General features: G+C 39.6%; 1 protein-coding gene across 9 annotated transcripts in view; it reads left to right on the top strand.

Moving 5' to 3' along the window:
• Window positions 1-15,285, top strand: part of MAP3K20 (mitogen-activated protein kinase kinase kinase 20) — a 169,863-nt gene that overhangs the window by 3,418 nt on the left and 151,160 nt on the right. For 6 of the 9 annotated variants that reach the window (XM_069577192.1, XM_069577189.1, XM_069577190.1 and 3 more), the window contains exon 2: window positions 10,238-10,430. In XM_069577192.1, the coding sequence (XP_069433293.1) occupies window positions 10,272-10,430 (159 nt within the window). In that variant the 5' untranslated portion in view covers window positions 10,238-10,271. Of the gene's footprint in view, window positions 1-9,635; window positions 10,068-10,237; window positions 10,431-15,285 lie in introns of those variants that run through there. The other 3 variants (XM_069577191.1, XM_069577194.1, XM_069577188.1) reach the window with 2 other exon arrangements.

Below are 15,285 nucleotides of genomic sequence, written 5' to 3'. Positions count from 1 at the left end.
GCTTGCCCTTGGTAGCCTGCCCTGTTTCCAGATTATACTAATGTGTACATGGAGGGCTAGCAGATTTTCATAACTATTTTCTTGCTTTGCATATAAGGATTTCTAAAGCAGCTTTGTGCATACCTCTGGGTTTATACACAATTTATACACAGCTTTGTAATATTCTTGGGGAGGGGGAGGAGAATCTGAAAATTAGTGCATTTAAATTTGAAGAATTTCAGAGCTATAGGAATAGTGGTTGATTATGACCTAGAAGACCAATGTTGGAACCATTCTTACAGCTAATTTTGAGCACAGATTACCTTCAGGGACCAACATTCTTTATGGACTCATCTCTGGACCTCCAAAGAAGAAAATTGAAAAGAGAAGGCAAGGGTTGCTGCCTGAAGATTATGGAGTAAATCTTTGCTGATTGAACTTTTCTACTAAAATGTAGAAAAGTTCCCCTATTTAGGGGAAGAATGTATTCCTTCAGGGATCTGTAGGTATAACCATAAATACTTCTGGTATAAGCAAGCACTTTCTCTCAGATCTTGCATTTAATCTTAAAAATTTATGTGACCTTGGCATTCTTTTCTGTACTATTTGACTTATTGAACAAACCAATACAAATGCCAAGCATGTTTCTTCCCCCAAATCTTAAAGAAAAATCAATGCTGTAAGATGTATGTTTGTTCATATACCTTCTTCACAGTGCTGGGTACTCCCCCTGAGGGAGCACCCACATTTGAGGAGCTTGAGCCTGGTTCTGGTAAATGGTACTGTACCACTGAGCTTCACAGCCCAGCACGCTGCATGGGGTAATGCAATGCCATTATGCTGAGAAAAGAATAGTGTACATCGTCATCCAAAGAGTTTTTATTTTCTGTGGTCACACTGGGGCTTTCAAGGTCAGAAAAGCTCTTTGCTTTGGAAGTCAAGAAGAGGGAGAGATAGTTGTGGGATAGAAATGTAAAATACAGTCTCACCTTCTCAGCCAGTTTAGGAGGGGAAATATAGGAGGACAGCCCAATCATCTCCATTAATCCCGTCGCTGACTTTGATCACCGTGTTCCTCCAGGAGGGAGGGGGCTCTCTGTGTCAAGTTCCTGACTATATCCCTAAGAAGGGAAGGGAGAGGTCAGTTAGTCATGGTGTACTCACAGGGTTGGAGTGGGTCTTTACGAAACTCTTCATTCCTCCCCTAGTCTCCTCCCCAACTCCCCTTGAACATGCTCAGTGATAAGGAACTCACTACTAAACAGGGTGGCATATTTTCTTGTTAGGCAGCTCTGATAACCCTGAATTCCATCTGTAACTTGTCTACAGATAGTGTGGCCTCTGGCTCTGTGATGCATACTGTAGAGTCTTCCTTTGGGCTTATCTAATTTTAATGCCCCGGGTTTTGTTTGTTTGTTTTCATGTTACTTCAAGGTTACCAAGTTTTAACTCTCATACTTCCCCTTCTCGGGGAACCTTCATTCTACGTTAGTCCAAAATTGTACTCAGCCAGGAAGGTGAGATACTTTCTATTTGACAAGAGTAGAAATAAGAATAGAAACAAGAGCTGAGTAGAAGCAGGATCTTGAATGGGTGGGCTTATTGACTGAGTAAATCTTTCTTACTTATTAGCAACTGCTTTCTCCCCACCCCAACCTACACCCCCAAGACCTATGAATTCCTCTTCTAGCCGACTCATAGAAATATGCCCACTTTACACTTTTTTGCTATAGTCAGACTCTGACCTCCTTCTCTTCCTCAGGCCTCCAATCATTCAGCACTCAAAACTTGTAATCGTTTGACACGAGGCACCGACCCGTGTCCTGGGTTGTACCGACTTGGAGTTTCCTAGCTAGGCTTCTGTTTGAGCATGGGTACATTTCCACAGGGCATATCTGGGCATCAGTACCCCTTCTCCCTACATTTCTGTTCCTCATGTATTTTGCTTCTAGTAACATTTCTGGCAAAAAATATGTCATGGAAGTCTCTTTTCTTTAACTGAAGTTTTTAACCTATGCTTCAAGTAGAGGTTTATGTTCAGTTCAGTTCAGTTGGCCAATCGTGTCTGACTCTTTGCAACCCCATGGACTGCAGCACGCCGGGCCTCCCTGTCCATCACCAACTCTTGGAGTTCACTCAAACTCATGTTCATTGAGTCAGTGATGCCATCCAGCCATCTCATCCTCTGTCGTCCCCTTCTCCTCCTGCCCTCAATCTTTCCCACCATCAGGGTCTTTTCAAATGAGTCAGCTCTTCGCATCAGGTGGCCAAAGTATTGGCGTTTCAGCTTCAACATCGGTCCTTCCAGTGAACCCCCAGGACTGATTTCCTTTAGGATGGACTGGTTGGATCTCCTTGCAGTCCAAGGGACTCTCAAGAGTCTTCTCCAGCACCACAGTTCAAAAGCATCAATTCTTCGGCGCTCAGCTTTCTTTATAGTCCAACTCTCACATCCATACATGACTACTGGAAAAACCATAGCCTTGACTTGATAGACCTTTGTTGGCAAAGTAACATCTCTGCTTTTTAATATGCTGTCTTTGTTGGTCATAACTTTTCTCCCCAGGAGCAAGTGTCTTTTAATTTCATGGCTGCAATCACCATCTGCAGTGATTTTGGAGCCCCCCAAAATAAAATCTGCCACTGTTTCCACCGTTCTGCATCTATTTGCCATGAAGTGATGGGACCGGATGCCGTGATCTTTTATTTATGTTTATATTATGTTTATGTTATTTAGGAGATTTATGTTATTTATGTGATAAAGGCGAGAGTGGAAAGGAAGTGGACCAATAGCTGTTCTAGGTTTTAGGCTTTTAAAGTTGGCTTCTCTTGGATACCCAGATCCTCTTCATGGTGCCCTGCAACCTGTTCTAGACAAGAGAGTCTGCTTTCTGTTGGCAGCCTTGGAGGAAGGAAGGCAACAGCTAGGGTAGACACAGTACTGGTTAGTTCTCTTCATACCTAGTCTCTAGCTAGTCTTCTAGAACTTATCTATCATAGCAGAATAGCAGTCCTGTTCAGGAACAGAATCTCTGCATCCTTGATCTTGATGTTATAAACAAGTATATCAAACCCAGAGCTTTCCTCCTTTTTAAAAAAGACTAGCAGAAAAAAAAAAAAAAAGAATTGCAGAACTGTAATCCAAGTGGTATTGTTTTTATACACATGATGATGAAGCACATTTTTATTAGTTTATTCACTGATCTTCATTAAGGAGGCTGAAATAATGCTAGCATAAATAAATACTAGGGCAGCAAGTTTGGCACAGGAATTTGTTGAGGGTTGGGTTGTTTTTTTTTTTTGTCATATTCAGGTCATGACAAAACAAATGAATTTTTTTTTTCTATATTGTATCAGAAAATAAACTTTTAACTTTACTTTTGTGAAGAGAGGAAATAGAGTAGTATAAGTAAAGGATAGAGAAAGGCTCTGAATTGAGAAATAATAGGCCTATATAAACCTAAAAGATAAAAAAATCCAGAAAAAGTCCAAAAGTCTCTTTTCTAATAAAGTTAATCCTTTTATAATTAGATTTACATTTTTTTAAATTAACCAGTCCATCCTAAAGGAAATCAGTCCTGAATATTCATTGGAAGGACTGATGCTGAAGCTGAAAGTCCAATACTTTGGCCACCTGGTGTGAAGAACTGACTCATTTGAAAAGACCCTGATGCGGGGAAAGATTGAAGGTGGGAGGAGAAGGGGATGACAGAGGATGAAATGGTTGGATGGCATCACCGACTCAATGGATATGAGTGTGAGTAAACTCTGGGAGTTGGTGATGGACAGGGAGGCCTGGCGTGCTGCAGTCCATGGGGCTGCAAAGAGAGGATTAAGAAAAAATATAAAACATACACAAAGAAACTTAGATACTATAATAAGGATTTAGGGCATCAATGATACAGTAATCTATTTTTGCTCTGCAAAACTAATGGAGATATAATATAGAACAATTCTGAAAACAAGGAGAGGAAAAGTATTGAGGAAAGCAATCCTAACTACAAAGGCTGAAAAGTAGATGGTTAAATATGATATCAAGCTTTCTTAAAATAATTAGGTAGCCAGTTTCCATTTATTGAGTATTATGTGCTGTGTGCCGGAGAAGGCAATGGCACCCCACTCCAGTACTCTTGCCTGGAAAATCCCATGGATGGAGGAGCCTGGTGGGCTGCAGTCCATGGGGTCGCGAAGAGTCGGACACGACTGAGCGACTTCCCTTTCACTTTTCACTTTCATGCATTGGAGAAGGCAATGGCAACCCACTCCAATGTTTTGCCTGGAGAATCCCAGGGATGGGGGAGCCTGGTGGGCTGCCGTCTATGGGGTCACACAGAGTCGGACACGACTGAAGCGACTAAGCAGCAGCAGCAGCATGTACTGTGTGCAGGGCCCTGTGCAAGGCCTTTCACAGCATCTCCCTCTTCACAACAACCACATGGAATGGGTATTACTGCCAGGGAGAAAACTGCTCAGAGAGGCTCGGTGTCCTGCCCAAGGCCTAACAGCTGGTCAGTGCAGATTTGCTACTAGAGCTAACTGGGTCTTTCTCTTGGATCAAAGCTATGTTGTGTTCAAATATCTGTTACTTGGAAATAAGACTTAAGAAGTCAAATAATACTGTGCAAACATGTAACTTTTGGACTATCAATTTTTAAATGTTTGGTAACAGAACAGATATTTCATTTATTGGGTCTGGAAATACCATGGACTTGAGAAGAGTGATTGATTCAAGGTTACTAAGAGGTAGAGGCAGAGCTTTTATTTTTTTTGGCTGTGCTGGGCGGTTTGTGGGATCTTAGTTCCCTGAATCCGTGCCCTCTGCAGCGGAAGTGCAGAGTCCTAACCATTGGACTGCCAGGGAATTCCCTAGAGGCAGAATTCTAACTCACATCTATCTCATTCTAAACTTTATGGGTTTCTTTTTTCCTCTTTTTCAAAAATCCAGGACAAAAGCCCATATTTTTTTTTTTTTTGGACTGGAAGGCTAAAAACTTTGAAAAGTAAAATAATTTTCCTTTTAAGGTTTTCTTCCTATAGTTCCACTTTTGATAATAAGCTGATGGTACTATTTATGCTTTCAGCAATTAATAGTTTAAAAATATATTTAAATTTTAATTTAAGGAAAACAAAAAAATGTTTTGGTTGCACCCTGTGGCTTGCAGGATCTTAGTTCCCTAGCCAGAGATTGACCCTGGGCTTCAGGCAGTGAACATGCAGAGTCCTAACCACTGGATGACCAGGAAATTCCCTAAGGAAATTTTTAAACATTGAAAAAATGTTACCACTACTAACACAGTAGTTCTACTACTAAAGTAGTTACTAAAGTCTTACCACTTGAGGACTCTAGTGATTCGATTCAACCTCTGAGTTAGTGATTTTCAGTATTTTCAGAGTTGTGATGCTCTCTTATACTTTCATTTCTGTCATATCCCTGTTCTAACTTACTCTTCAGTGCTCTGTGGTAGATACTTAGCATTAGCATTTAAAAACAGCTTTGAGAGTTTATGAAACCAGAGTTAGGATGCTACAGAATCAGGACTGGGAATTATTGCATGGAGGAAAGTTGTCTTTCTTGTGTAAAAGCAATTACTTTAACATTGTAGAATGACAGCATCATTTGATTGGGTGTACTATGTAAATACATTTATATGGATGACTTTTATTAAATTCTAGTGTCTTCACTGGAGAATACACCTAAAACTTTAGAACATAATTTGATCAGGTAGCAATCTTCCCCAAGATGCTCTAAATATAATTAATCTGCAACTCTGATTATCCTTTCTTCTGGTCATAAATCGATCCTCTTAGAATAATGATTTTCAAGGAGGGAAAGCTCAAAGGGAAAAGGAAATATATGTGGTCAAACAGTCATGTAGATGGCAGTGGGAATCTCAGTCAGGCTCTTTAGCTAAGCCCATGATGCTTTGCCAAGCTTACTGGAGTGAAACCTGTATTCATACACCCCAGAATTTTTAGTCTCTTTGGTAATCAGATGGTACTTAATTTTTTATGGTCCCAATAAAACACTCAAGTAATTATATAGTTCCATTCATACACAGCCAGTTTCCAAAAGGCAGGATGTATCACAAAGTGAGTAACAGTGATTCTGGGAAGAGCTGACTGGTTGCCTCATCTCAGAGTGAAGATCCTGAGAACTATGCTTCTCAGAGATCTGCCTCTCTCTGATACCTCCGGGTCAGTTTCAGATGGGACTGTTCCTGCCTCAGGTTACCCTGGACTTGCTCTGTACCAGAGGGTTCGGATTTATTCGTATTGATCTCATCCTGGTTCAGATCTCTGTTTGTTCTGGAAGAATTTCCTCCCTCCTCTTCCACCTTCCTCATCTTATCTCCACCCTTCTCCTCTTCCTCCAGTCTCAGAGACCTAACCCTAGAGATCCCAAATATACTCTTCTTAGTCTCCCAGAAAGCCTAGGCAGCTGTTTCCAGATCAGGATTTGCTTCAGAATCCTTTGGAGGGCACTTATAAAAACTATAGTTCTCAGATTTCACTTAATCTGATTGTAATCTTTTTTTTTTAATTGTAATCTTTCCAGCTGCAAATGGTATAACAGGAATAGCCAGAAGTTATTTGATTGGTTTTTGATTCATTCATTCAACACATATTTTTGAATGGATAGGTGTGATGTGCTGGCTGCATAGTAGCTACTGAAGATTCATATGAAAATAGAAATGTGTTTCACTTTTAAAGAATTTATAGTCTGGTGGGAAGTAAGTGGGAAAGATGAAAAGGATAAAGAAAGGGGCTGTGGCACAGAAAAAGGGGAATTAACTGTGCTCATGGGGCTCAGAGGAGATGGTCAGGGACATCACTGGGCAGGCAAAGGCATTCAGAACAGAAACCCTAGCCTGGGCAAAGGTGTGAAGATGGGAAAGCATGTTCTGGGAATCGCAAATCTGTCCTCCTGTGTGTCTAGGGGGCTGGAGGAGGAAATAAGAAGAATGGCTATAAGTGGTAAAGAAAGATCACAAGGAAATTTTCTGGAATTAAAAGACATGAGTCACAGATGGAGAGTATACTGAATATGCCACCAATGAATGAAAAAGACTCACTCCTAAGCATATCCTATTAATTTCAGGATTCTAGGGTTGAATACCAGGTCCTAAATGATTTCAGAAAGGAAAGAATAATGTAAGCAGAATTGGTAACCAGAATAACTTCAGACTTGCTCTACAGACACATTAGAAACTAGATGAGTATGAGGTAACAATTTTGAAATTATCAGGAAACAATTTCCTACCTGAAATTGCATACTACCAATCAAGACATTTGAAGACATATGGATTCTCCCCGCAAAACTGCATTCTGGGCACTCTGCTCAGGTAGCTAATGGGAGATGTGCTCTGTCAAAGTAAGAGACAAAACCAAGAAAGGGAAGCCAGGAGTTCCTACAGAGGAAGAGGTGAAGGATGCGGAGGATGATGGGCAAGCCAGTGCAATCAGACCTGGAAAGCCACTGCTTCAGCCAAACTGCTCAAGGTGAAAGGTATGGGAGAAGTGTCTCCTAGAAAAAAATAGACCCTCCTCCCCTGTTACCTGATGTTTTCACTTTACTGAGAGGAGTTTTGCAGTTCAGAGAGTTTGAGGTGAATACGTTTTAGATGTATGCAAAGCTAAGTGGAGTGAAAGTCACTCAGTCGTGTCTGACTCTTTGGGACCCCATGGACTATACTTATACAGTCCATGGAACTCTCCAGGCCAGAATACTGGAGTGGGTAGCCTTTCCCTTCTCCAGGGGATCTTGCCAACCCAGGGACTGAACCCAGGTCTCCCGTACTGCAGGTGGATTCTTTACCAGCGGCTAAACAAACAGCAAAAACCAAACCGAACAACTAATAACTCAGGGAGAAATGAACAATTATCCAAGAAAGAAAAGGTCACTGAGTCCTGCTCAGCACTCTCAGGAGTAATGTTTACCTTGCCAGACTGCTGTAAACAGTGACGATTGACTTAACCGAATGTTACAGTAGAGCCGGACGCTGGGAGGATAGGGCACGTGTGACGGGTTTGATGTAAGGAGGTAAAGGATGGGGGATGAGAACTAATCTTTTTCTTCCACAGGGAGAAGTGAATAGGTAATAACTAAAATGGAGCAATCAGGAGCTAGCTATATAAACACACTTTTAGGAATGTACTAATAGATATAAAAATATCATATGAAATATAAATATCAGAATAAAATCCTAAGTGAGTTGAAAGTAGTTCCCCCTGAAGAGAGAATTGGATGTGGGGAGGGGTAGGACAGGGGAGTTCTATTTTTCATTTTTTTTTGACAAAAGTAAAAATGGTAGAAATATAGTGTTTATAACACTGAGGGACTCTTACAAGCAGTGTTTTGCATTTTTTTGAACAAACATTTTGCAGAGAAGAACAAACTCGCATGTTCTATGTACCTATCTTTGGCATGGTCTTAAATTTTTTATTTTGGGGGGTCTTTTTTTTTCTCTAATTAACAAAATATGAATCGAAGCAAAAGTTAGGTAACATTTTTGCCTCAAATATGTACTGACTGTATTTTGATACTATATTTACTTATGTAGATTCTAAAGCTATCTTTTAAACTTCAGAGGATAAACAGTCTTCTCTCTTGCCTTCATCCCAAAGTAGAGTCAATTTTGACTTCACTTAAGAAATCAGCATTCTTCAGTGACCTGATGCTCCTAAAATGGATTGGCTAGTCAGCAGCACATTAAGATCTATAATAGATATGAATTTGTACTATCATGTGTAATAGATATAAATTGCCCCTCCTCCTTTTTCTTTTGAAAATAATCAGATTCCACAGAAAAGTAGTAGAACACCCACATACTTGGCACCGAGATTCACCAGTTCTTCACATTGAGCTGGATTTGCCTCTTTCCTTTCTATACCCATTCACTTTTTTTTTTGGAGGGTGAAGGGGAGTTGAACTATTTTAAATTAAATTGGAGATATCATACTTTGATATAGCACCCAGTATATCTTCCAAGAACAAGGACATCCTTCTACAAAACCAAAACCAAAATACCATTATTTGCCATGCAGAAAATAGTATTATCTAATGTATCTAGTTAATATTCAAATTTCCCTAAAATCCTCATAATTGACTTCTGCACTTTTGAGGGGATCCAAAATCTAGTCAGTGATCATGCATTGCATTTAGTCATGTTTCTTGAAGTCTTCCATATACTAGAAGCTTCTCTGCCTTTTAAATCATGACTTTGACAGTTATGAAGAGACCAGGGGAGTTGTTTTGTAGAATGTCCGGTACATATGGGTTCATCTTTTTGCTCCCTCAGTATAAGATTCTGATTTACAATTTGGGAAGAACATGTCTAAAAACTTCTTTATCCATCTGCTTTTTTTGCGGGTTCAAAATTTTAGACCTTCTTGTTCTTGGTTGTAGATTTTTGTTTTGTTTTTCCTGCTAATCTGTGGTTAGGCATAGAGTGTGAAGAATTACCCCTTACCTGGAGAACAGTGAAACTCCTTAGACTGCAGAAAATATCACTGTCATCTCTGTGAAAGGTAATCTGTTCCTCTGGAAACAAGCATAATGTTTTTTTTTTTAAACATTCTTGGCAGAGATCACTGGATGACTTAATATATTGTAGTCAAGGGCAAATTTTCTGCTCTTTAATTAAGTTCTGCTACAGGACACAGTCCAGGGAGCCACTTCTGGAAAACACTTGGCCAGCTCTTCTCTCATCCCAAAGCTGACCACTTGCTTTTGGAATCCCAGCCCCGAGCGTGCGTTCTGTTTGCAGTGTTTGGGCCCTCCTGTGCCAGCATGCTCAGATGCTTAGGTTATGTATATTTTATGTTAAGTGAGTACAACGCAGAGAGATGGCATGCCTCAGATGCCAGAAGAGCTGTGCAAGCCTCCTGCTGAGAGCACACTTCCCGTTTGTCTTTGCGGTGGGAGAGAGACCTGGTTACACGGTAGCCTTTAGGCAGAGCTGCTGGGGATGTGCAGGAAGTGCTGTTGCAGGCTTTGTCGGGGGGGGGAAATCTGAGCCATTTCTCTGGGAACAGCTGTGTTTCAGAGTCTGGACAGGTTGCTGTTGAATTTTGCTCGGGCTACCAGGGTAAGTGTTTTCATGTTGATTTGTTTATACTTCTGCTTTTCTTCCTCCTAAGTCATCAAGGCTCTTTGTGGGAGCACCACAGGACTTGGTATACATTAGCTAAAGTGGAATTCAGAGGTTTCATTCTAGTGTTTCTAATCCAGCTTTTTTTTTTCCCTTTCCCTCTGCAGATTTTGTGGAAGTATAATACTTTGTCATTATGAGATGTCGTCTCTCGGTACCTCCTTTGTGCAAATTAAATTTGATGACTTGCAGTTTTTTGAAAACTGCGGTGGAGGGAGTTTTGGGAGTGTCTATCGAGCCAAATGGATATCACAGGACAAGGAGGTGGCTGTAAAGAAGCTACTCAAGATAGAGAAAGAGGTAAGGTCTTTTCCTGCTATCAGAAGTGGTCATGATAGCACTTATGTAAGCTTTTCAACCTAGAGTCAGAGGTCACAGGCTGCCAGGGACCTAGCAGAGCCTTCGGGGCTGATCCACGAGGCTGTTTCCCAAATTTCCATTCTGGGAGCCCCATAAATAGCAATCAGTGCCACGTGTGCTGTAGGGTTGAGTTCTACTAGGGGTCATCTGAACTGAGAGGATTTCTTTCCATGGCGTGCAAGACCGAATGTTCTCTGAGCTCTTGTCCTGGGGAGGTGAGCGCTCAGGTCTTCCCAGACTTTAGGCTTTGCCCTGGGTCAGCCAAAAGGGGTCAGTAAAGAGTAGTGTGTAAAGTTTTCATCCCCTTTCCACTTTCTGGTGAATTTGTGGTCCCCAGGACTTGTCTTTTTGAAAAACAAAAAAGCATTATTTCTCTACTGAAATAGAAGCAATACCCGCTTCTTGGATTTCACCTCTACTTGAAGTGCAGAGTGATGGACTTTGTTTAATAAAAGTGCTACACAGAGAGCTGCTCTGCTTGTAAAACTGGAAAAAACATTTTGACTTTCAGTCTGGAATTGGTGCTGGTCCTAGTGGAGCTCAAAACTTGTACACAGGCCCTTCATCTTTCTTAGGAAAGTGACACAGCATCGTCCCCACGTTCAGTTTGGTACCCAAACCCCACAGTAAAGCTAGCTGCAGAGACGACTTGCAGGAGCTCAGGGTGTCAGTAACTTTAAATAGCTACCCTCTGGAGTTTGCTTTGGTCAGTTCTATTTATGCCGTGTTTTGGCTAATTATTGTTCTTTTCAGTATGTTTTTAAAGTGAATTTTTCCATAAATATCCTTTAATCTCCCTGAATGATTTCCTTTTTCTCATTAACTGCTGTCAGGGAACCACAGCAGTTGATTCAGAAAGGAAACCGAAATGGCCAAAATAGAAAGCGCTTTGTGTCATTCCTTCCCAGCACTGCTTTGTGACTGTGTGACCAGCAGTTGTGTTTATGATTTGTGAACCCAAGCCAGAGGACTAAGATACCTCTGCCTTGGGGTATCTGTAGGTTGCAGAAAGTGTTAAGAAGTGATAGCTTTTAAAGCGAACGTGTGCTCCAAACCAAAAGGCTACTATGTAGAAAAAGTTTTCTCCCAGTCATGTGTTGATCAACAAATTTTTAAATAATAGCCAAATAATAAAATTATTTTTTACTCTGGAGTTGAACCTATCTTTTTTTTTTTTTTAATCTGGTGAACTCTTGAGCCCTTTATAGGCAGGCATTGTTGTACTCATTCTGTAGGTTGGGAAATAGAGCTTTGCGAAATATGTACAGCTGCCCCAGTAGGGGTGGATGAAATCCAGATCGGACCCCCTATTCTCTAGTTTTTAATTCTGAAACCTCTAGTTTGACCAGGTAAGAACAGATAATAAACCAGTCCCATCAAATTTATATTCAAAGAAGTATGTAAGTATGCTAATATTTTTAAGCATCGTATGACTTCAGTACAGTGAACATGTTCTTAACGTGATTGTTGGATATGAGAAAGACTTTGAGACGTGAAACAAGTTTTGATAGGAAAATGGTAATTGCAACCCATTCACTCCACCACCATCCATACCCAGCACCATTTTTTACTGTCTGAGAGAGAACCAGGAAAATGACAGAGGGAAGCCCAGGAGTGAAAGCAGGAACTGGAAACTGCCAAATCCTGCTCTCGTATAGATATTTAACTTGAGTGCATATCACTCAGAATTGGAGCTGATTACAGCAAACCACGGGAGCACGCCTCATAAACTTCTAAGTAGGAAAAACAGAAACTCAGTTTCAGCTTTGGGGCTCGGTTTAGCCAGTGACTGTGAGTGATAAAGACGCACACTAAGTTATTGCAAAGTGTCTCCTCACTTACTGACTTAATGTGTGTTCAAGATGTAAATAATTTTGACTAGGGGTTGGCAGTTATTGGAAAGGAAATATGCATTTCTTACGTAAATGTTTGTTATACTTTATGAACTATGTGTTGGCTTGGTGGCTAGATGTTTTCTCAGTGATAAGATAAAAGTTATAAGCTCTGGATTTTTTTCAGTTTATGGATTCAGTCCTGTGTCACTTGGTCATTTTTGCGAATGAGTTTTAGAAACAATGGAACATTTAATAATATATTTGTGGCTCACTCATGGAACTCTTTAAGAATGACCTAATGTCTGGTTAAATATATATATATATATGTTTTGTGAAAGGTAGAAAAAGTTTATATAGAACTCTTTAATTCTGCTTATGTGGGCATTTAGAGGAATGTTGTTTATTTTCACTTCTATTTGTAGACCTCTAGTTTAGTGAGTATATGTTACTTTTCTGATTTAGAAAAAAAAAAGAAAAATGGCAATTACTTAAAATTTTGGTAGTTCCTTGCAACTTAGTTTTTTAAAATATTCATCCATTTGTTTTATAGATTCTATAAGTGATAGCAATAGGATTTAACTCTGTGTAACTCATTTCACTAAGCTCTAGGTCCATCCATGTTGTTGCAGATGGAAAAATTCCATTCTTTTCTATGACTGAATAGTGTTCCATTGTACATATAATATATACCACATCTTCTTTATCCGTCCATCTGTTGATGGACACTTAGGTTGCTTCCATATCTTCTAAAACTTCATTGTTTGAAAAACCTTTACACCTAGTGAGAAACTACAAGGAGGTACCATGAACTGTAGCATATCATTCCTCCGGAATCACAGCTAATTAACATTTTGCAACATTTGCTTTCTCTCTATACATAATCAATTTGGGTATGTTCATACAGATTTTCTCGGAGAAGACAATGGCACTCCACTCCAGTACTCTTGCCTGGAAAATCCCATGGGTGGAGGAGCCTGGTAGGCTGTAGTCCATGGGGTCGCTGAGAGTCAGACATGACTGAGTGACTTCACTTTCGCTTTTCACTTTCATGCATTGGAGAAGGAAATGGCAACCCACTCCAGTGTTCTTGCCTGGAGAATCCCAGGGACGGGGGAGCCTGGTGGGCTGCCGTCTATGGGGTCGCACAGAGCCGGACACGACTGAAGCGACTTAGCAGCAGCATACATATTTTCTAGTGAACATAAGGGTAAATTGCAGATGCAATGTACCTTTACCTCTAGATACTTTAGCTTCTCTGAAGAACACAACTCTAATGCAACTATTGGAAATTTAACATTGATTCAGTAGTACCTATTATGCAAGTCTATTTTCAGGTTTTTCCTATTGTCCCAATAATGGCTTTTTATGGCATTTTTTTTCTCCCAATCCAGAATCACATACTGCATTTCATGGTAAATCTATTTAGTCTGTTTTAATCTGCAACAATTTCTCTGCCTTTCTTTGTTTTTTAAACTTTGACATTTTTGAAGTGTGCTGGGAAGTTTTTGTAGAATAGCCATCATTTGGGGTTAATCTGATTTCCTTTCCCTCTAGCCTAGTTTGTTATGTAGTTTTGGTAGGAATGCTACATAACAACACATGTCCTTGGCAGATCTTAATGGAAGACCTATTATGTCAGTTTGTCCCATTATTGGTGACATTAATTATGAGTCTTTGATTAAGAGAGGCTCACCCAATTTCTCCCCAGTAAAAATACCTGTTTTCTCTTCATAATTAATAATTAAGATATTGATAGATACTTTGAGGTTATGTAAATATCTTCCCTCAACAAACATTGCCCAATGTCGTTAGCATCCATTGGTGACTCGTTTGAATCAAATATTATTATGACAGTCACAGTGTAGAAAGCAAAAGTTTCTAGCATACATGAGAGCCTTTCTTCCTTTCTTCACTTGTTTATCGATTCATTTATTTATTTATTGCTTATTGATCCATTTTTTCGTTGTTTCATTGTAGACTTAAGGATTCTTTTTCGAATTTGGAATGTTACAGTTCACTACTGTTGTTATTCACTTTCATGCTTAAATTGTTCCCGATTTAGCAAGTAAGAGTCCCTTCAGTTTGGCTCCTATGTCCTTTTGATGTGTCGCCATCGTTTTTTTAGCCTTTCCTTACTCCCTGGCATGAAAAGATGCTCCAGGCTCAGTTAGTTCCATTCCTGGAGTCAGCCATTTCTTCAGGAAGCCCTGATTCAGGGTACCTGATGTGGGAGTATGATATTCAGAAACCTAGATTTGGCTAACAGGTTTGCTTATTGTAGACTGTTTAAAAAGGAGCCTTTGTCCTTTTGGGAAAACAAATGGTCATCGATAACTTTTATTTATGGAAGCATTTAATTACAATTTAAATATCATATATCTGGATAGTTATGAGCTGTGATATACTCCTATTAGAAATGTAAATTGATGTATGTTTTGGGGAAAAGTTTAGCAAATATATAAAAAATCTTAAAATGTTTCCTTCCTTTGAGCCAGAAATTTTACTTTGAGGACTTTATCCTGAGGAAGTAATTTGAGATATGCAGGAAGAAGGATTTAATAAGTTGCTTATTTCAAATAAATAATAAAGAATTGGAAATAATTCAAGTGTCCTACAAACAAATTATCTTTTAAATTATGCTGTATTCTTACCCTTCCTCCCCCCAAAATGTGAAAGGTGATGACTATGTTAATTAACATGATCATGGGAATCATATCACACTATACAGTACCTACGTATATTGAAATCATCATATTGTATACTTTAAATATATTACAGTTCTACTTTTCAGTTATACAGAAATGAATATGAAGAAAATTATGCTACATCTGTATAGTGGAATTCCATTGCATTTGGAAGACTACTTAAAAAGCTAGGAAGATACTCATATTGCTAAGTGGTAAAAACAAGTTACAAAATAACATATACACTATCATCCAGGTGTCTTCTTGGTGTCTGTG

The sequence above is a fragment of the Ovis canadensis genome, chromosome 2, assembly GCF_042477335.2.
Source record: "Ovis canadensis isolate MfBH-ARS-UI-01 breed Bighorn chromosome 2, ARS-UI_OviCan_v2, whole genome shotgun sequence".
In the NCBI taxonomy this organism is placed as follows: Eukaryota; Metazoa; Chordata; class Mammalia; order Artiodactyla; family Bovidae; genus Ovis; species Ovis canadensis.
This window is presented reverse-complemented; position numbering and strand designations above follow the sequence as displayed.